Source organism: Zalophus californianus, chromosome X (genome assembly GCF_009762305.2).
Source record: "Zalophus californianus isolate mZalCal1 chromosome X, mZalCal1.pri.v2, whole genome shotgun sequence".
Taxonomy (NCBI): Eukaryota; Metazoa; Chordata; class Mammalia; order Carnivora; family Otariidae; genus Zalophus; species Zalophus californianus.
Window position 1 is genome coordinate 87,115,457 of NC_045612.1, and position 20,300 is coordinate 87,135,756.

A 20,300-nucleotide genomic window follows, 5' to 3' on the forward strand; every position below is an offset into this window, starting at 1 on the left:
ACTGGGGTGTGTGACAGGATAATTAACCTGTGGGTCTAATGCTGTAGATTTTTACAGACTACAGTTTTATATTTCCATGTAGTCAAGCTGGAGAGACAGTGCAGCAGGGGGGTAAAGAATGATGCCTGGGTTCCAATTGCAGGTTTTTAAACTGGGGTGACCTAGGGCAAATGACTTAACCTAGCTGTATCCTGGTTTCCTGATCTAGAAGTTGGGATAATAAATGGAACCCTATTGTTGTGAGGTTCTGTTGTGAGGATTAAAACGAATTAATGCAGATTAAGTACCAAGAATGACCACTTAATGTTGCTTATTGCTACTTTTTAAATATCTTTTGCCGGGCGCCTGGGTGGCTCAGATGGTTAAGCATCTGCCTTCGGCTCAGGTCATGATCCCAGGGTCCTGGGATCGAGCCCCGCATCGGGCTCCCTGCTCCGCAGAAGCCTGCTTCTCCCTCTCCCACTCCCCCTGCTTGTGTTCCCTCTCTCGCTGTGTCTGTCAAATAAATAAAATCTTTAATAAATAAATAAATAAATATCTTTTGCCTTGGGTCACCTGGGTGGCTCAGTCGGTTAAGTTTCTGCCTTCGGCTCAGGTCATGAGCCCAGGATCCTGGGATCCAGCCCCGCATGGGGAGCCTGCTTCTCCCTCTCCCTCTGCTCCTCCCCGATTGTTCTCTCTCTCTCTCTCAAATAAATTAATAAATAAAATCTTAAAAAATATATCTTTTGAGGGCGCCTGGGTGGCTCAGATGGTTAAGCGTCTGCCTTCGGCTCAGGTCATGATCCCAGGGTTCTTGGATCGAGCCCCACATTGGGCTCCTGGCTCAGCGAGGAGCCTGCTTCTCCCTCTCCCTCTGCCTCTCTCCCGGCTCATGCTCTCTCTCTCTCTGTCTCTCTCTATCTCTGTGACTCAAATGAATAAATAAAATCTTTCTTTTTAAAGATTTTATTTATTTATTTGACAGAGAGACACAGCGAGAGAGGGAACACAAGCAGGGGGAGTGGGAGAGGGAGAAGCAGGCTTCCCACCGAGGAGGGAGCCTGATGTGGGGCTCGATCCCAGGACGCTGGGACCATGACCTGAGCCGAAGGCAGACGCTTAACGACTGAGCCACCCAGGCGCCCCTGAATAAATAAAATCTTTAAAAAAATCTTTTGCCTTTTGTATCTTGTTTAAGAAGGCCTTCTTTTTCACCAAAATTTTAAACATATTCTTCCAAAAATATTTTGTTCTGATGTGTATTTTTTTTAAGATTTTATGTATTTATTTGAGAGAGAGAGAGAAAAAAACACGATCGGGGGGAGGGGCAGAGGCAGAGAGAGAAGCAGACTTCCCGATGAGCGGGGAGCCCAACGTGGGACTGGATCCCAGGACCCCGGGATTATGACCTGAGCCAAAGGCAGACGCTTAACTGACTGAGCCACCCAGGTGCCCCTGTTCTGATGTTTCTTATAGCTTTTTTATTTATGTTTAGGTCTTTAACTAATCTGAAATTCTTTTTTCTTTTTCCTTTTTTAAAAGATTTTAGTTTTTAAGTAATCTCTACACCCAGCGTGGGGCTCGAACTCACAACCCTGAGATCAAAAGTCGCATACTCCACCGACTGAGCTAGCCAGGTGCCCCCATGGAATTATTTTTTTCTGAATTGTGTAAATTAGGAGTCTGATCCCTCCTCCAAAAGATAGTCATTTCTCCCCAAACCATTTTGGTAAATTAGTCCATCTCCCTCCCGGTTACTTGGAATATCATTCTTAAAATATCACTTATTAATTCTCACAAGTACCTAGGTCGATTTTTGGACTTTTTCTGTACCATCGATCTAAGTTCCTATTCCTCCTCCCATATCACAATGTTTTAATTACTAATGCTTTGTGATATACTTTGAATCTGTTAAGATAATGCCTCCCCCTTTCTTCCTCTTTTTTTTTAATTTTATTTATTTATTTCAGAGAGAGAGAGAATGAGAGATAGAAAGCACGAGAGGGAAGAGGGTCAGAGGGAGAAGCAGACTCCCTGCCGAGCAGGGAGCCCGATGCAGGACTCGATCCCGGGACTCCAGGATCATGACCTGAGCCGAAGGCAGTCGCTTAACCAACTGAGCCACCCAGGCACCCCCTTTCTTCCTTTTATACAATTAGATATTCTTACATATTTAAGGCACCATAGGAATTTAAACATCAGGTCTACAAGTTCCATTTTGGAATTTTTATTGGTAATGTCTTGATTCTTTTAAAAGATTAATGAAGGGGGCGTGCCTGAGTGGCTTAAGCACTGGCCTCTTGGTCTGGGCTCAGGTCATGATCTCAGGGTCCTGAGATCAAGCCCCAGGACAAGCTGATACTCTCTCTCCCTCTGCCCCTCCCCCCTGGCACGTGCTCTTTCTCTCTGTCTCTCCCCGAAATCAATCAATCAATCAATCTTTTAAAAAAAGATTAATTTGGGAACGAATTGTCATCTTTATTATGTAGATAATGGGGTTGTGCATGTGGGGATATGCATGTTTACCAAGCCAACCTCCTGTGACAATACAGGAACGTGCAAGACAGATGAGAACTCAGTGAAGTTCCCTGAAGTCCAACTGCTGGGCAGGGTCTTGGAATTTTGGGAAGGAAGAAAGGAAGGTTACAGGTCCAGGTGTTCTGTGAGCTGACTGTGCCCCTGAAAGTAGGGCTCGGGGACCCTCTCCTGTGTGCAAGCCAACTTGCCTGTATCCGGAATACAGAGGAACTCAATAAATATTTGTTCAATCAGTGCACAAATGAGTGAATCAAGTTTTGGAGAACTTATTGTATGCCAAACAACCTGCTAGCACTTTCCATAAATTATCTCTAATCCTCATAACAACCCTGCCAGACAGGTATTATGACCCCCATCTGACAGGCCAGTAAAGCTGAGGCTTGGCGAGGGGCAATCCCTTGCTCAAATCCAAACCCGGATCTTTATGATTCTAGAAGTCATTCACCGAAGGGACCAGATCTAATTTCCATCCTTCCACTCATTCACCTACCTGCGAAGGATTTATTAAGCACTTACTCTGTAGCACAACGACCTAGTACAACAACTGCTCTAGGTGACCCAGGGTAGGCGGAGTGCTCCCGGGAAGACCAGCTGAGCGGCTAGTTTATGGGTCCCGAAAGGGCGGGGTTTCTGGTGCGCACCTCCAGGGAATGTAGCTGTCTCGGCCTCCTAGTTAAGGCTTCGGCTGAGGAGGCACGGCTAGATGGAGGCTGCAGCGCGATCTAGGGAGCTGATATTACGAACACTGGCCAAGAGGGGGCGCGGTCCTGCCGCTAGAAGCCTGTCCTGGAGACCCTCTGCGCGCTGACAGGCCATCGGTGCGCAGGCGCAGGGGACTCAAGGAGCGGCTTAAAAATCCTGCGGAGGGATCGTTTGCGGGAGGGGGCGTGGCGTAATCAAAGTATCTCTCGCTGATTTGCCTCTGTCTCTGAGGGCGTGGCCTAGATGCGTCCTTCTCGGAATGAGGGCCGGCCGAATCTAGTTTTCCCTCCGCGTCGGAGGCGTAGTTTAAGGCGGGCCCTCGAGCCACCCCTCGATGATTGGCCGCCTCACTCAGAGGGGGTGGCCCGACGAGCCGTCCATCTTCTGTGCGGTCACTTCCTGTGGAGTTTCCCCAGCCCAGGGAGGAGGGGGAAGAGGACGAGGGGGAGGAGGGCGGTCGTCCGGGGTTAGGTTGGGGGGGGGTGTTGGTCCGTTCAGGGCGGGGGATGACTCACGGCCCATCCCATCGCCCCGACGCCGCCCGCCCGCGCAGAGCTCGCTCCATGGCTTAGCGGAGGAGGCGGTGGCGAGCGGGGGGAGGGGGACTCTTATTTTGTTAGGGGGACCGGGCCGAGGCCCGACCGGCCTGGCAGGGCTCGCCCGGGGCCGGGCGTCATGTCTCATGCGGCCGAGCCAGCTCGGGACGGCGTAGAGGCCAGCGCGGAAGGCCCTCGTGCCGTGTTCGTGCTGTTGGAGGAGCGCAGGCCAGCCGACTCGGCCCAGCTGCTCAGGTGCGGGGCCGCCTGGGGCCGGTAGTGCCGACTGGGGTTCCTGGGGATCTGATCTGGGGGGGACAACGGGAGCCCTGGACTGGGATTGGAGGCCCTCGGCCTAGGCTTGGAGGACGTCGGGGCGCCGGTCTTGGGCGGGGGTACCTAAGGAATCCGGCGGTGGCCTGCTTGGACTGAGGCTTAAACAAGTCATGGAAGTGCCTTAAGGGAGGCCTGGTGCCGATTTGGGGGGCTCTTGACTGGGTTTAGAGGGGGAAGATTCTGCTGTGTCCAGAGCCTGGTCTAGGGTAACTGAACTTGGGGGACTGATGCTGAATTTGGGCTCCTTGAGTCAGGTGTGAGGGGAATGAATTTGAGGTGGAACTCTGTAGGTGAGGCACTGATCTGAAGGGACTTTTCCCTCAGTGTCAGAGAAGGGGTCCTGGGAGACACTGGGAGACAGAAGTGCTGTCTTGGAAGCTGGTTGATTCCCAGTGGCCGGTTGCTTGAGGCTCTGTTTGGGGATAACAGGACTCTGGAGGGATTTGGGGGTATCTCAGATATGCTACGCGGGACCAGCTTTGTGTGTGTGTGAGTGAGCAAGAGAAGCAACATTCAGGACTTGACCCGAGTAATCACTTCACCCCTGCCCACCCACCCAGCTGGGTCAGATCCCAGGGATAGTGGAAAAGCCCTCTTCCCACACCCCTAGGGGCTTGAATGGGAGACAGCGAGGCAGACAGAGGCAACAGAGATGGTGCTACTTCTTAGGTCAGGGAAGAAGGCCTCAGACCTTATTTGGGAACCCAGACGAGGGTCTTGTTCCTGCTGCCACCCATCCTAGCCTCTCAGCCAGCCTGGCTTACCCCCTGCGCGCGCGTGCGCGCGCGCGCACATACATGTGCACACGCACACGCGCGCGCATACATTCTTTTTCTCCCCCTCCCAGTCTGTCTGTCAGACCCTGGAAATAATCTCGAATCTGTCCCTAGAGCTGGAATGAGCACCAATTGCACCATCCCTGCCTGGGTGGGTCCTCTGTGGCCTCTTCGCATCCTCAGTTCCACCAGCAGGCTTGTAAGCCCCTCTCTGTCCACACCCTGCCCACCCCAGGGCCCATCTCTTCGAACTTCTGGGCAATGGGTGTGAGCAGGAGATGGGGCTTTGCCTGCTTTCTTCCTGGGGTTGTGCTGAGCTCAGCGGCTCCCCGAGCTTCCTCTTCCCGACTTCCTGGGTTGTTTTAGGTCCCCATCTGAGGGTGAGGAAAGGAAGAAGACAGATCCTTGGGAGGGGAGAGAGTTCTCGTCAAGCGAAGTCACCCACAGTGTCTCAGGATTCTAACATGTGACTGTGAATGCCCCCTACACACTAGGGTCTTGCTCCTCGCACCCCCCCGCCCCCGGCCTGGAGGGCTGATCAGGAGCCTTTGCACCTAATGCTTCCCCATCTTCTGATGCCTTCATAACAACCTGGCTCATCACAGTAGTGGGAATAGTTGAAAGGGGGGGTGCACGTGGCTTTTTATTTTGTGTCAGTGGGTGTTGGTATTAGAGGGGTGTGTGTGTGTGTGTGTGTGTGTGTGTGTGTGTGTGTGTGTGGTTCTATCCAAAAAAACAGGAGAGCGCTGGACAGGCTCCTCCCGCCAAGAAAAGAACGCTCGCTCGTGTAAGCGGATCATCCATCCCACTTCTCTTTTAAATCCAAATTGCTGGAATGAGGAGAGCCCTTGATATTTCTGTTTTGTATTTGTGTGTGTACTGGCATCCCCTGAACTCTGGCTGGGGGGGGGAACCATTTGCAAAGTCGTGGATCCTTCCCTCAAGTGAATCATCGACCCTAGTTGTGATGCATTCAGTTTGTGTTACAATGGACTGTTGTGCGAAGGATGCTCCTACCGTGCTGTTAAGTGTATAGACCCACACGGGCTCACCTTCAGCTGCCAGGACCCCAGTAAGGGGGTGTGGGGACTGGAAGAACTCTGAATGCAAAGTCAGGACTCCTGCAAAGTGAATTGTCATTCCCAAACTCTTCACTTCTCTTTTCCCTCAAATCCAGGTTGTTACGCTTGATTGTGTTAAGAGTGAGGAGTTGGGATCCAGGCACTCTTACCATTTTTAATCCTAAGGGACTATGGGTAACAGAGCAAAAGAGAGTGGGGAGGGAAGAGGGGTGTGGGGAGGGAGGAAGACCTGGGAATTCCCGATGGTGGTACCCAGAGGAGTGGCCTCCTCTGAGGGATGCACTCTGTTCCCCTCTCCCCTGGTGTCTCTCTCCTCCCACTGCCCACTCTTTCTTTCTCTCTTGGAGGGGAGTGAGGTCTCCATACACTCACTGACCATCACCCTTCGCTCCCTTTCACCCTCAGCCTCAACTCTTTGCTTCCGGAATCTGGGATTGTTGCCGACATCGAATTAGAAAGCGTCCTCGATCCGGACAGCTACTACGAGCTCAAAAGCCAGCCCCCACCACTACGCTCAAGGTCTGTCTCCTCTGACTCCCCTCCCAAGTCCTCAGGCCCCTCCATCCCCTCTGGGGCAGAGGCCCTCAGTGCCAGGCCAACCCTTTCGGCAGCCTGCATTTTCCTGATCAGAAAATTAGGGGCCTGAGAGTATATCACACAGGAAAGCAGGTGGCCAAGCTGGGATTCCATTAGCTTGAGCCAGACCTCCTGTGCCCACTCCCCCCCCCCCCGCCCCCCAACCCGCATACCCATTCATACACAAATATTGCAGGGAACCTGGGATGGCCTGTGTGTGCCCAGCCACCCCGCGGAGCCATACCCACAACCCCTGCTCACCCCTTCCCCCACTCAACAGACTCACCCACCCCCAACCCTTGAGGAACCCCTGCTGGTCTCTTCTTTCCCCCAGCCTGGAAGTCTAAATGTGCTGAGTCATCGGCCTGGGCTCTAAGAGAGGGGAGGGGACCTGGAAGAGGGGCAGGAAGAGAGGATTGTGAAATCTCTGAGATTTTCAAGACTGACTAGCTCCTGGGACTAGAGGCCCAGGCAGGGGCAGACGAAGCGCCTGCACTTGCCCCTGTAGCCAGATGCCCAAGACCAGGAGTTCAGGGAGCATCCTCAGCCCCAAATTGAGCTTAAGAGCCCTGTGTATCCTAATCTAGTGCCACGGCCCCAATTTGGCATCCTTCTGCGCTCCTTTAAATAGGATGAACCGCTCTCCCAGAGCCTAGCAGTGGCATCTCTCCTCAATGTTTGAACAGGCCCCGATCCAGCCTTCACCATAAGGACCAAGGGCTGAAACTCCCCCCCCCACCCCCAGACTGACCTCTAAGGGCTGGGACTTGGCCTGGCTCCACTGTCTCCCCCATCAGACAGTGACCCCTGAGGGCTGGGCCTGGGCTCAGTTCCTGTGTCTCCCCTGTCAGACTGTGACCCCTGAGAGCCGTGACCAGGCCTGGTTCCTGGGTACCCCCCCTCCACATTGTGGCCCCTGACGGCGGACAACAGGCCGAAGCCCGGCATCTGCTGTATCCCACAATGACCCCTTAGGCATGGGATGAGACTTTTAGCTTACCTGTGGCCCCGTATTTCCCATTCCACAGCCTCCCAATATCACTGCAAGCCACCCCAGCTCCACTCTCTGCATCATCTTCTGCAGGGGGCTCCAGGACCCCTGCCATGTCGGCCTCTTCTTCATCACGGGTCTTGCTGCGGCAGCAGCTAATGCGGGCCCAGGCCCAGGAGCAGGAGAGGCGTGAGCGACGGGAACAGGCCGCAGCCTCTTCCTTCCCCAGCCCTGCCCCTGCCTCTCCCGCCATCTCGGTCGTTGGCGTCTCTGCGGGGGGCCACACTTTGGGCCGTCCTCCCCCTGCTCAGGTGCCCAGGGAGGTGCTCAAGGTAAGGTGACACCCAGAGGCCCTGGGAGGGGTCTCAGTGACTGAGGAGTGGTCGTGGTGGCTTTTGTGCCGAGGTCCTAGGGGCTCTAAAGATGGTCCCAGTTACTGTTCAGATAGGCTGTGTTAGTGTCCCGTTGGTGTTTAGGGCTTCCGAGGGGTTCTTGGGAGCCACAGGATGTCTGGGTGGACCATGGAAGGTGGTGAGTGCCTCGAATGGGCGCTGGGGCCTCCTGTGAAGTAACCCCAGGAAGAACTTCGCGGGAAGAGCTTCCTGTGCGTGTGATACATTAGGAGTTTGGCCACTGGGGTGACTTGGGAAGCCATGTGTGGTTCTCAGTTCTCCTAGGTGATGTCAGAGATGGGGGGCGGGGACTCTTGGGAACTGTGACAGGGTGCTCCAGAAATTGAGGGTTTCTGGTCAGCCATGGGTGGCTCTTGGGGGGCTGTGAGGAATTTCTGAGAAAGAGAGTTTGGGTCCTGGGGGAGACTTCCCAGGATTTGGGGAGGTAGGGGCATCTCAGATTCTGGGCCTAGTTTGCTGGCCTGAGCCTAGAAACAGATGACCTCTGAGGGTCAGCCTGGGGCTCAGAGTCACCCCATCCTACCTTGTCCCCTTCCATCCTTCCTCGCCCTCGTCCTACAGGTGCAGACCCATCTAGAGAACCCGACACGCTACCACCTACAGCAGGCACGCCGGCAACAGGTGAAACAGTACCTGTCCACCACGCTCGGCCCCAAGCTGGCTTCCCAGGCCCTCACCCCACCACCAGGGGCTGCTAGTGCCCAGCCGCTCCCTGCGCCCGAGGCTGCCCATGCTGCGGGCCCCGCAGGCAGCGCTCCCAACAGCCCCATGGCACTACTCACCATTGGGTCCAGCTCAGAGAAGGAGGTAAGCGGCTGCAGACGACCTTCCCGTGCTCTCCCTCGTGCAGCTTCTTCTAACACTCGTCCATGTTCCCTTCTTCCCCTAGATTGACGATGTCATTGATGAGATCATCAGCCTGGAATCCAGCTACAACGATGAGATGCTCAGCTATCTGCCCGGAGGCACTGCAGGGCTGCAGCTCCCCAGCACGGTGAGGCCCTGAGATGGGAGGCTGGCTGACCATTAGTCGCATCCCTCTATCCCTGAGATGACACCCAGGCTGGCTGTGTATATAAGACCCTTACTTTGGATCATACTAAGATAGAGAAGAAGGCCGTGGGATGAAAAGAGAGCATACCAGGGCCCTGGTACCTTGTGTTGGGCTTCGGGGAGAGGTAGACCTTGTAGACGTTGATAGATACAAGGGCAGGGACTCCATGGAAATAATCAGGGCTATACCCAAGCCCTCAAGCTGCCATGTGGGAGGGACCAAGGAATGGGACTCTTGTAGCAATTTGAATGTACCAAGAGATTCAGGTCGTTGGGACATACCCAAACCATGTAGCGATTGGAACATAGCAAAAGTCTTAAAACCCAGTGTGGCTGAACCTTGGGGTGATTGGAACGTACAACATCTCTTTCAGTGAACCATGCCAAGAGGCTGGGTCCTTGTAGAGAGTGGATAAAACTCTCTAGAGCAAGGGATGTGCCACTAAATTATACCATTCTGGTTCTGGAACATTCCAGGAGTCCCATAACTTGCTTTGGGACATACCAAGGGGCTGTGGCTTTGTTTCTTTCCGACACACCGAAAAGACAGAAGCGTGTATAAATTTGGCACCAGTTTATCAGAACTTTTTATTGATTTGGAAACAGCTAGAGACTGGGGCGTTATATCACATGGATCCAGCAGACTAGCAGGAGTTTCAAGAGATATAACTCATCAAGAGGTGGGACCAATCCTTAGGGATTAGTGTGTTGCCCTAGAGTATATCCGGGAGAGGGCGAAGGAGAGAGAAAAAAAAATCAAGACTGGCATAAAAGCAGCGCTCATTGAGTAGTTGGACAAGAAATCCTGAGAGATCAGAAGGCGTAAGAAGATACTAGAAGTCAGGAGCTTGGTGCATGACCATGTGCGACACAGTCATGGCAGAAGACTAGAGATCGTGCTGGAACTCTCCGGAAGGCCAGCTTTTGGATGGAACGTTACCATGACAATTTCCCAAGGTCTGAGAAGATTGAGCTGGAGTGTTCCAAGAATGCCGACTTGGAATGTTGTGCTAGGAGGGGCTAACGGGCTGGAATGTGCATCGTAGCCGACAAAGACCTGTGAACGGGTGGTTTTCCAGCATTGCTTCTCAGAGCTACCCCCAGAGTTGGGTAGAGGGGATTCAGAGGTCGCTGAGGTATTTGAGGGTGTGCAGGGGCATGATGGACAGGTCTGGCAGACTCAGGTCCCCTGGCAAAGCAGGGTGGGTCTGCGTGAGCCTGTCCCCCGCTATTGCGTCGCCACGCAAAGTTCCCTTGAACGAGAAGGAAGGGTCCCTGCGTTGAGCCAGCCACTCCTTGCATTAGGTTATTTGTGGAGCGTGTGGAGGGGTGGGGGCTGGGTTCTGAGAAGGGGCCAGGCCTGGGACTGGTCCTAGCTGTCGTCTCTGCCTTCCCTGTCCCCAGCTGCCTGTGTCAGGGAATCTGCTTGATGTGTACAGTAGTCAGGGCGTGGCCACGCCAGCCATCACTGTCAGCAACTCCTGCCCGGCCGAGCTGCCCAACATCAAACGGGAGATCTCTGGTAAGGGCCAGGCTCTTGGCCCCATGCGCCCGCTCTGTACCCCCCGGGGTGAGCCCCATGGCAACCAGGTGGGCCTGATGCCGGGGGAAGGGGTTTAAGCGGACAGAAAGGGGCTGTTTGCCCTCTTCTTCCACACGGCCCATGGGCTTGCTTTTACCCCATTTCCTCTCGTCTCGGGTTTAACAAATGACCTGTTACCAGGGCTTCTTAAAAAAAAAAAAAATCGTAGGGACGCCTGGGTGGCTCAGTTGTTAAGCGTCTACCTTCAGCTCAGGTCATGATCCCAGGGTCCTGAGATTGAGCCCCGCATCGGGCTCCCTGCTCCGCGGGAAACCTGCTTCTCCCTCTGCCCACCCCCTGCTTATGTTCCCCCTCTCATTGTCTCTCTCTGTCAAATAAATAAATAAAATCTTTATTAAAAAAATCATAAAAGTGGCACTTTAAAAAAAAAAGTCACTTCCCTGCCTGCACCCACCGGATCCTATCCCCGGCAGCCGTGCCTGCTGCCCTCCTTCTCTCCCATGTCCAGAGGCCCTGACTGGCGCCCCCACCCCACTCTCTTCCAGAGACGGAGGCCAAGGCCCTTTTGAAGGAACGACAGAAGAAAGACAATCACAACCTAAGTGAGTGAGCTTCCGCGCCCTTGCCAGCATGCTGTGTAGCCCTGTCTCAGTCCATGCTGGCCTTCCTTGGGGGGGGGGGGCTGTCCCTTCAACAGCCTCCCCACCCCCCAGCTCCTCTTCCCTCCTCAGCCTGTTGACAACTTTCCCACTCTTCTCCCCGCCCCCCCCAAAGTTGAGCGTCGCCGGCGATTCAACATTAACGACAGGATCAAGGAGCTGGGCACCCTCATCCCCAAGTCCAGTGACCCGTGAGTCTGGGCCGGGGAGCCTTGGGCTGGCGGAAAGTGGGACAAGGGCCCCATTCCTCCAAAGCTGTTCCTGGGTGGGAAGCGCCTGGGGTTTTCCGCTCCTGGCCCTGGCCCATCCAGCCTTCATCACCCTGAGCAGGGGCACAGCCCTCCATTGTCCCCAACCTACAATTTTAGGTGCATGACATTGCAGTCTGTGTGCCTCATCTGGTCCCCATATGACACAGGCACTTTGCTTTTGGTTCATTTAGTACTTCCTAATTATTCATTCAAGAGACGCATTGAGCTGCTTTGTGTCAGGGACCGCGCTAGGCCCTGAGGATACCAGAGGGACAAAACAGACAAAAATGCCTGAGCTCCTGGAACTGATACTTTAGTGGAGGCAGACAGACCACAAACAAGATACATAAGTAAAATCTGGGCAGTTAGGAGGAGTGTTGTGGAGAAAAATAAAGAAGAGAAGATGGGGGGTGGGGTGCCTGGCGGGCTCAGTTGGTAGAGCGTGTGACTTTTTTAAAAGATTTTATTTATTTGTCAGAGAGAGAGAGAGAGAGCGCACAAGCAGGGGGAGAGGGAGAGGGAGAAGCAGACTCCCCAGTGAGCTGGGAGCCCAATGCAGGGCTCGATCCCAGGACCTGGAGATCGTGACCCGAGCTGAAGGCAAATGCTTAACCATCTGAGCCACCCAGGCGCCCCAGCGTGCGACTCTTGACCTCAGGGTTGTGAGTTCAAGCCCCACGTTCGGTGTAGAGCTGACTTTAAAAAAAGAATAGAAGATGGGGGAACTGTTGGTGAGGGTTACAACTCGGGGTGAGGAGGGCGGGCACAGGGCAGGCCTGGACCGACAAGGCAACGTTTGCGGTGAGGCAGGAACCACCTCTCTGGGTGTTTGGGGAAGAGTGTCCGAGGCAGAGGGCACAGCTGGCCTGGAGGCCCTGAGGCGGGAGCCTGAATCTGCTCTTCCCCCGGAACAACTGGGCAGGGCATTCCGTCCCCTTGATGTACCCCGCAGCCCCCGAACTGTGGGTCTAGGCCCGTGGCGGGCTGCTCTGCTGCGTACAGTTGCCCCCTCAGCTCCCGCCGCCCCCGACGACGCAGCGCTCCCTCCTGTCCCCCGTCGGGCCCTGCAGGGAGATGCGCTGGAACAAGGGCACCATCCTGAAGGCCTCTGTGGATTACATCCGCAAGTTGCAGAAGGAGCAGCAACGCTCCAAAGACCTGGAGAGCCGGCAGCGCTCCCTGGAGCAAACCAACCGCAGCCTGCAGCTCCGGATCCAGGTTTGCGACGAGGAGGCCGGGGCACAGGTGACAGGGGGCTTCCGACAGGCAGAGGCAGAGCAGGCCAGCATTTTCCTGGCACACTTGGGGGATCCCCGGGCTGCCCCGACGGGCGTGCTGGTGACAAGTAGTCCCCAGAACCTTAACGGGAATAGCGACGAGTATTGGCTCGTGCATATGGTGTAGGTCCCGTGCCGCGCGCGCCGTGCCAGGAGCCTGGCTCCGTTTGCTCAGGTAGTCCTGGCTCTGATGCTCGGAGGCGGGGACCCGCTTCGTACTCGTTGTACAGAGCGCAACTCGGAGGCCCCGCGAGCTTAAGCAAAACCTGCCTCGAGTCGCACAACTAGTGAGCCACAGAGGTGGGTTTGGCACCCAGGCAGCCCGCCCTTGGAACCGTCAGACTTCTCCGCCCCTGAGGAGCTGTGAACCCCATCTGATCCCGCCCCCCCACCCCCTACCTTCCGCAGGAGCTAGAATTGCAGGCGCAGATCCATGGTCTGCCGGTACCTCCCAGCCCCGGGCTGCTCTCCCTGGCCACAACCTCTGCCTCGGACAGCCTCAAGCCAGAGCAGCTGGACGTTGAGGAGGAGGGCAGGCCAGGCACAGCACCATTTCCCGCAGCGGGGGGATCTGCCCAGAGTGCTCCCCATCAGCAGCCCCCGGCGCCACCCTCGGATGCCCTTCTGGACCTGCACTTTCCCAGCGACCACCTGGGGGATCTGGGGGACCCCTTCCACCTGGGGCTGGAGGACATTCTGATGGAGGAGGAGGAGGGAGGGGTGGGGGGACTGTCGGGCGCCCTGTCCCCACTGCGGGCTGCCTCTGACCCCCTGCTGTCTTCGGTATCCCCCGCTGTCTCCAAGGCCAGCAGTCGCCGCAGCAGCTTCAGCATGGAGGAGGAGTCCTGATCAGGCCTCACCCCTCCCCTGGGACTTCCCCACCCAGGAAAGGAGGACGTGTCAGGATGAGGCCCCGCCTCCCCCCCCCACCCTCCCGTGAGACTGCCCTGCCCAGGTGTTCTGGGGGAAGAGCAGATGTGATGAGGTCCCACCCCCGTAACCAGGCGAGGAGGAGGAGTCAGATGAGGCCCCGCCCCCTCCCCACAATACCAACCGATGAGGTGTTTCAGCCATGGAGAAGGCGGTAACCTCTGGGCCTGTCCCCTGGAGATCACAGCCTCACCCCTGCCCCGTGGGACCTGCCCTTGCCCAGGTGTGGGAAGGAGGCAGGAGGAGCTAGGCCCCTGTCGCTTAGGGACTTTCCTAGCCAGGTCTCCTGGGATAAGGAGGTAGCAGGATACCGGTCCACCCCCTCTCTTGGAACCACTAGTCTAGTCCATCCTGGCAAGGAAGAGGAGTTACAATAATAGAGGTCTCACCCTGGGGGTTTAAGCCCTGCCCCTTTCCCCTGATCCCCGCCTTGTCCAGCCGAGGAACAGAAGTGAGGAGGAGAGAGCCCTTCACCTGGGAGCTCAGTCCTGGCCCTCCAGCAAGGCAGGAGCTAGGCCCCGCCCCTTCCCTATAGGCACCGCCACTCGCAGGTATTTCAGGCACGGAGTCCGTGAGATCAGGCCATGAGGAGATCGCAGACCTTGTCCCTTAGCAACATCCCATCCAAGCATTCCATGCTGCAGGGGGGAGTGGTCCTTCAGCTCCCCAGCCTTAGCCTGGGACCAATGGGACCTAACCCAGGAGGGCTCTGAGCCGACCTCGCCCTTGGAGAAGGGGGCAGATCTTGAAATCTTGTGGGTCGACATTCCAGACCTCCATCAGGAGTGAGAGCTAGACCCTCACCCTTGGGTAGGGTCCTGCCTCCTACCTTGAAGGGCAGTTTGGGGAGGTGATAGAAATTAGGGGTCCTGAGTCCAGGTTCCCAAAGCCAGCACCCCAGCATTCTTACAGTCTGTAGAGGAACAGGATGAAGGAAGGGGCCTTTCTGGGAGTTCCCAAGTCCAGGAAAAAAGTGGAAGCCTACCCCACCAAAGCAGAGGTTTGGAGGGAGGGTTGCAAAAGCATATGTACCCCTTTTTGGTTTATCTGATTTTTTTATTGACCCCCCCTCCCCTTCTCAGAAGCTAGGTCACCTCCAACCTCTGGCCTCCACCCAGTTCTCCATTTGGAGGAATCCTCCCCATTTCAGAGCTATTAAGAGACACTCCCTGCCCATCCTCACCCTTCCTACCACATACACCCAAGGTTGTCAGCTTCGGATCCTTAGGGTCAAGCCCCAAGGAGGGTGTACTAAGGGGTCTGTAGGTTTGTGATTAAAATAATAAATGCTAGGCGTGTTTGATGCGCTTTTAACTTTGGCAAAGAGTCTCCTATCCTTGCATCTAACTGTACAATGAGCACGGTCGGGGCTGGCCAGGAGGAGGAAAGGGTTTTGGAAGAAATAGATTTAAGTGGGATGGTTAAAAGAACTTAGAGGGGCTGGAGGAAAACAACCTGTAAGCAAAAGGCAGTCAGTCCTTAACTACCTGCCAGATACCTTCCTGTTCCGAGTGTTTCACCTAATTGTTGAATCTAAGGACTACCTATCAAGAAAGTGCCGCTTATTCCCATTTCATGTTGGAAGAAACCAAGAACTAGAGTTTAACTCCCTGAAGATACACAGCTGGTAGACGGACGAAGAGCTAAAGGGTAAAATTAGGAGAGTGAGAGATCTGGTTTGAAGCATGTCACCACCCAGGGCAGAGGGGGCAAAGATTTTCTCACACGCTCACTTTGGAAACCGATAAGGAAGCATATGAGGATATCTCCTGGCAGGCAGTAGAGGTCTGCCAGATGGTCCAAAGGGCACAAACAAAAACCGTAAAGGTGGAGGGGCCGGCAAGCAGTTCCATTTTGGAACAAATGTTGACATTTGGGGGGAATTTAAATGGAGGTAAACAAACAAATAATCTTGAAGTCTGGGAAAAAATATTATTTTTGGAACTCCTCCACCAGACTCTGACTCCCAGGACGGGGATCAGGCCTGGCCCTGCGTCTCCTCCAGAGGATTGGAACCACCACCCTTCCTACTCCTTTCTGGCCTGTCACACTGACCCTAAAGGCCTGGTTGCTGAGCCTCTAGCACCAGACTGGCAGCTCCCTGATAACCTTTCCTGGGCTTATTTCTCCTCGAATCTGCCATGTTCTCTTTTTCATTTTGTGAACATAACATGTAATGCCCAGAAGTGTTTTTCTCAAAGTTTGTATTCTGAAGTTAGTTTAGCTTTACAGAAGAGCTGCAAAGACATTGATGTTCCCATACCCATCAACCAGCTCCCTCTAATGTAAATATCTTACAGAACCATGGCACATTCATCGATGCTAAGAAAATAACATTGGAACAGTACCAGGAACTCAACCTTCAGACTTTATTTAGATTTGACTGTTTTTTCCATGAAAAAATTTTTTTTCTGTTCTAGGATCCAAGTAAGGAAACTCTGTTATCTCTTCCTGTGTAGCAAATTACCACAATCTCGGTGGCTAAAAACAACACACGTTCATTTCCCAGATTTTGTGGGTCATGAATCCAGGCTGGCTTAGCTGTGTCTCTCTCTGTCAAATAAATAAATAAAATCTTAAAAAAAAAAAGCCAGCAAGAGAGAGTCAACCAGCGATACGGAAGTTGCAGTCTCTTGTAATCTAATCGTGGGAAGTGACATCTCCTCAAAGGCGAGGCATTTTCTTGGTTAGAGTCAAGCTACTCCAGGGGAGGGGATTACAAGAGACCATGAATATCAGTAAGCAGGGACCAATGAGGGGCCATCTTAGCAGCTCCCTACCACGTTGCATTTAGCTGCCATATCTTGGTTTCTTCTGACGGTTTCGTGGTTGGTCCACTGAGAAGGGCTAGACGCTGCTCTTCTAAAAACAATGAGCATCTTTAGTACCCAGATCTTGGTTTCTAAATGACACTCTCCAGTAAAAGGAACCAGGGATCCTTGGAGAAATGGCTGGTCGTAAGGCCAGGGTAGGGAACTACGAGATGGGCCTGGAGCGACCTATAGTCCCAGAAAGTAAGGAAGTACCAGAAAAAAAAAAAAGGAACATGTCATAAGGATATAAGAGCCATCCTGAAAGCTCCCAATGGCCAAAGCTAGAACAGCTTGAGCAACAAAAAATAATGATAGTATTGGTTTATAGTCCCCAAAATGAAATATCTGTGATCCGTACTTATATAAATCAATGATATGATTGAATAAATAAATGCTGGCTACTGGACAGCTCCATGCATAAAATTCCAAATAATAATAAATATAGAAGGAATGAGGGAAATAGAAAATTATTGTTAAAATACCACAGTAATAACTGCTGCAGACCTGATCCACTAAATGCAAATATTAGTGAGCAAAGCTTTAAGGTGAACACGATAGTTGCGCGGCCTTAAAGTATTGCCTCCAAAATTTTTATTAAATACTTGATCCCCACCGACCTGAAAGAGTTGGAGCTTAATTCCCCTCCTCTTGAATCCGAGCTGGGCTCAGTCACTTGCATCAAATGACAAGAGTATGGACTGTGAAAAAGAGTAACTTTGCAGTGAAAAAATCTGACAGACACCACCTTAACGAAGAGATGAGTTAACATCACCAGTTCTAAGACACATTGCTGTCATATACCCCCTGAAGTGATACAATGAGAAGGCATTTCACTTTCATAGAATTCTTCCTCAAAACCCCATAACCCCTGAGTAACGATGAGAAAATAGCAGAGAAAACCAAGTCGGGACAGGGACGTCCTACAAAATATTTTACCCGCATTCCTCAAGTGTCAAGATCACATAAGACAAGGAAAGACTGGCTATATGTTTAAGCAAACACAGTCATGTTTGTCTCCATCTGTCAATTCTGGCTTTTTTTGGAGAGAGGCACTGAGACCCAAAAGCTGGTGTCATTCTACAGATAAGTTTATCAAGGTTATCTGGTGTCCTATGCTCCACTGGATGGAACGTGATGGCTGAGATAAGAGAAATATGCAGTGAGCCTGGACTGTACCTTCTTTCCACCTGGGTCATTTTCAGGACCTCCCTGTAGGGAAGGAGAGCCTAAGCAGAGGATAGCAATATAGCTGAGATGGGAGGGACAGATCAGATTGCAGGGCTGCTGGGATTTCATTCTACTGGAGAAAAAGCAGCTTTTTAGAGGTGGACTTCCAGAAATCACCATAGGCATTCCTGTAGGTTTTTGGCCAAATACTAGGCTGTGCAGTCTTACAATAAAACACTGGGAGGCCAAGCAGAGATCAGTCCTGGGATTCTTTGAACTAAATGGATGCTTGCACAGTTCTGGGAGACATAGGTCTTTTGACCAGCCTGAGTAGAGAGTCCTCATCCAATACCCTAATGAGAAACAAACACCCCAGAAAGGCCATGCCTTAAGAGTAGGCCACTTCAGCTCTAGCTAGAGTAAGGGTTATTGTAGGTCCTCTCTAACATATCCTTTCTCTTTTTAAAGATTTTATTTATTTATTTGACAGAGAGAGAGATAGCAAGAGAGAGAACACAAGCAGGGGGAGTGGGAGAGGGAGTAGTAGGCCTCCCGCTGAGCAGGGACCCCGAGGTAGGGCTCCATCCAAAGACCCTGGGATCATGACCTGAGCCAAAGGCAGACGCTTAATGACTGAGCCACCCAGGCGCCCCTCTCTAACATATCCCTAAAACATGTCACAAGAGGATCAAGCTGGGGGCACCTGACTGCCTCAGTTAGTAGAGCATGCGACTCTTGATCTCAGGGTCCTGAGTTTGAACCCCACATTGGGCATAGAGTTTATTTTTTTAAAAGATTTTATTTATTTATTTGACAGAGAAAGACACAGCAAGAGAGGGAACACAAGCAGGGGGACTGGGAGAGGGAGAAGCAAACTCCCCGCTGAGCAGGGAGCCCGATGTGGGGCTCGATCCCAGGACCCCAGGATCATGACCTGAGCCAAAGGCAGATGCTTAATGACTGAGCCACCCAGGCGCCCCTAGAGTTTACTTAAAAAAAAAAAGAGGATCAAGCCAAATTGTGGGATTTACAATGTCTGTAGATACAATATACATAATAATGGCACAAAGGACAGGTTTTGGGAAACTATACCATTGCAAGGCTTTTGCATCTCGTGTGAAATGGTATAATATTAACTTTCAGTTCACTGTGATAAGTTAAGGCTCTGTAATTAACAGAGCCACCTTTAAAGCAAATAATGAAAAGAGGAACAGGTGAAAAGCCAATAGAAAAATAACAATTGAATATTAAAATATATTTGGTTAATGCAAAAGAAGGTGGGAAAGGAGGAACAGAGGGTCAAAACCCAGAAAGAACAAATAGAAAGCATATAACAATATGATAGAGCTTAATCTGACCATATCAGTAACTCCAAAAAGTGTAAATGGACTAAAAACCCTCTTTAAAGGCAAGGATTTTAAGACCAGAAAAATAAAAAAAATAATACCCAAACAGAGCTGGGTGCAAAATTTAAAGGGGTGTCAAAAAGTCAGTAGGGGCACCTGGTGGCTCAGTCATTTGAGTGTCTGACTCAATCTCAGCTCAGGTCTTGATCTCAGGGTCATGAGTTCAGGCCTTGTGTAGGGCTCCATGCTGGGCAGGGAGCCTACTTAAAAAAAAAGGAAACTACTAGAAAAAGTCAGTAACCAAGATAAATAACATCTTGGTTTTTTATTTTAATTCCAGTATGGTTAACATACAGATAACTAACATTTCACTTCAATTCTGACAATAAAGTGAAAATTAATTAATTAATTAATGCAAAGCAATCCATGACATCAAGACAGAATTCCACACTACACTTGTACTACCCAGGAATCATGCAACTTATGGGGGGTGGGTAAGCTTAATGACATACAAAAAAAATCGCTCATGAACTGGTGGTTGCCAGTGGGGACAGGCTGCAGGGAACAGACAACATAGGTGAAGGGGACTAAGAAGTAGAAACTTACAGTTATAAAATAAATCACAGAGATGAAAAGTATAGCATAGGAAATATAAACAATAATATTATAGTAACATATGATGACAGAGGGTGACTATGCTTATCATGGTGAGCCTTGCATAATGTATAGGATTGTTGAATCACTATATTATACAGAGAACAAATATAGGGGCGCCTGGGTGGCTCAGTCGTTAAGCATCTGCCTTCGGCTCAGGTCATGGTCTCAGGGTCCTGGGATCGAGCCCCGCATCGGGCTCCCTGCTCCGCGGGAAGCCTGCTTCTCCCTCTCCCACTCCCCCTGCTTGTGTTCCCTCTCTCGCTGTCTCTCTCTCTCTCTCTCTCTGTTAAATAAATAAATAAAAATCTTTAAAAAAAAGAAAAGAAAGCAAATATAACATTGTATGTCAACTATACTTTGATTAAAAAAAAACTCTCACTTGCAATTTCTTTTGAAGGTCATAGTTCATCCTGAGGGAAGTTGACAAGTTTTTTCCATTGTTTATAGCTGCCATCTATAGTATTTCAAGGTAAAAGGGAACGTTTTATTTTATTACAAACACATGTTTGTGTGATGTTTTAAATAATGAGAGCACTTGGGTAAGTAATACAAATTTGATTTATTGTTTTATTTGACTTTTCACAAATTAAATTTGATCAAATATCAAACATTTTCTGAACAAACTATTTTTTACCAGGAAAAAAAAATTGACCAGGAAACATTTATACTTTA

The 20,300-nt window shown here is 51.7% G+C and overlaps 1 protein-coding gene across 3 annotated transcripts; it reads left to right on the forward strand.

The window, feature by feature from the left end:
• The first annotated feature begins 3,689 nt into the window (after window positions 1-3,689).
• Window positions 3,690-14,969, forward strand: TFE3 (transcription factor binding to IGHM enhancer 3). 3 transcript variants are annotated; one of them, XM_027608870.1, is made up of 10 exons: window positions 3,690-4,013; window positions 6,358-6,471; window positions 7,557-7,851; window positions 8,494-8,739; window positions 8,822-8,926; window positions 10,390-10,507; window positions 11,074-11,130; window positions 11,303-11,378; window positions 12,509-12,683; window positions 13,124-14,969. In XM_027608870.1, exons 1-10 carry the CDS (start codon window positions 3,898-3,900, stop codon window positions 13,562-13,564), a joined length of 1,743 nt encoding a protein of 580 aa, XP_027464671.1. In that variant the 5' UTR covers window positions 3,690-3,897; the 3' UTR covers window positions 13,565-14,969. The 3 variants fall into 3 exon arrangements, with proteins under 3 accessions (XP_027464671.1, XP_027464672.1, XP_027464673.1); XM_027608871.2 differs by having other exon boundaries at window positions 3,692-4,013; window positions 12,509-12,656; XM_027608872.1 differs by having other exon boundaries at window positions 3,986-4,013; window positions 7,613-7,851.
• Window positions 14,970-20,300: the final 5,331 nt, after the last annotated feature.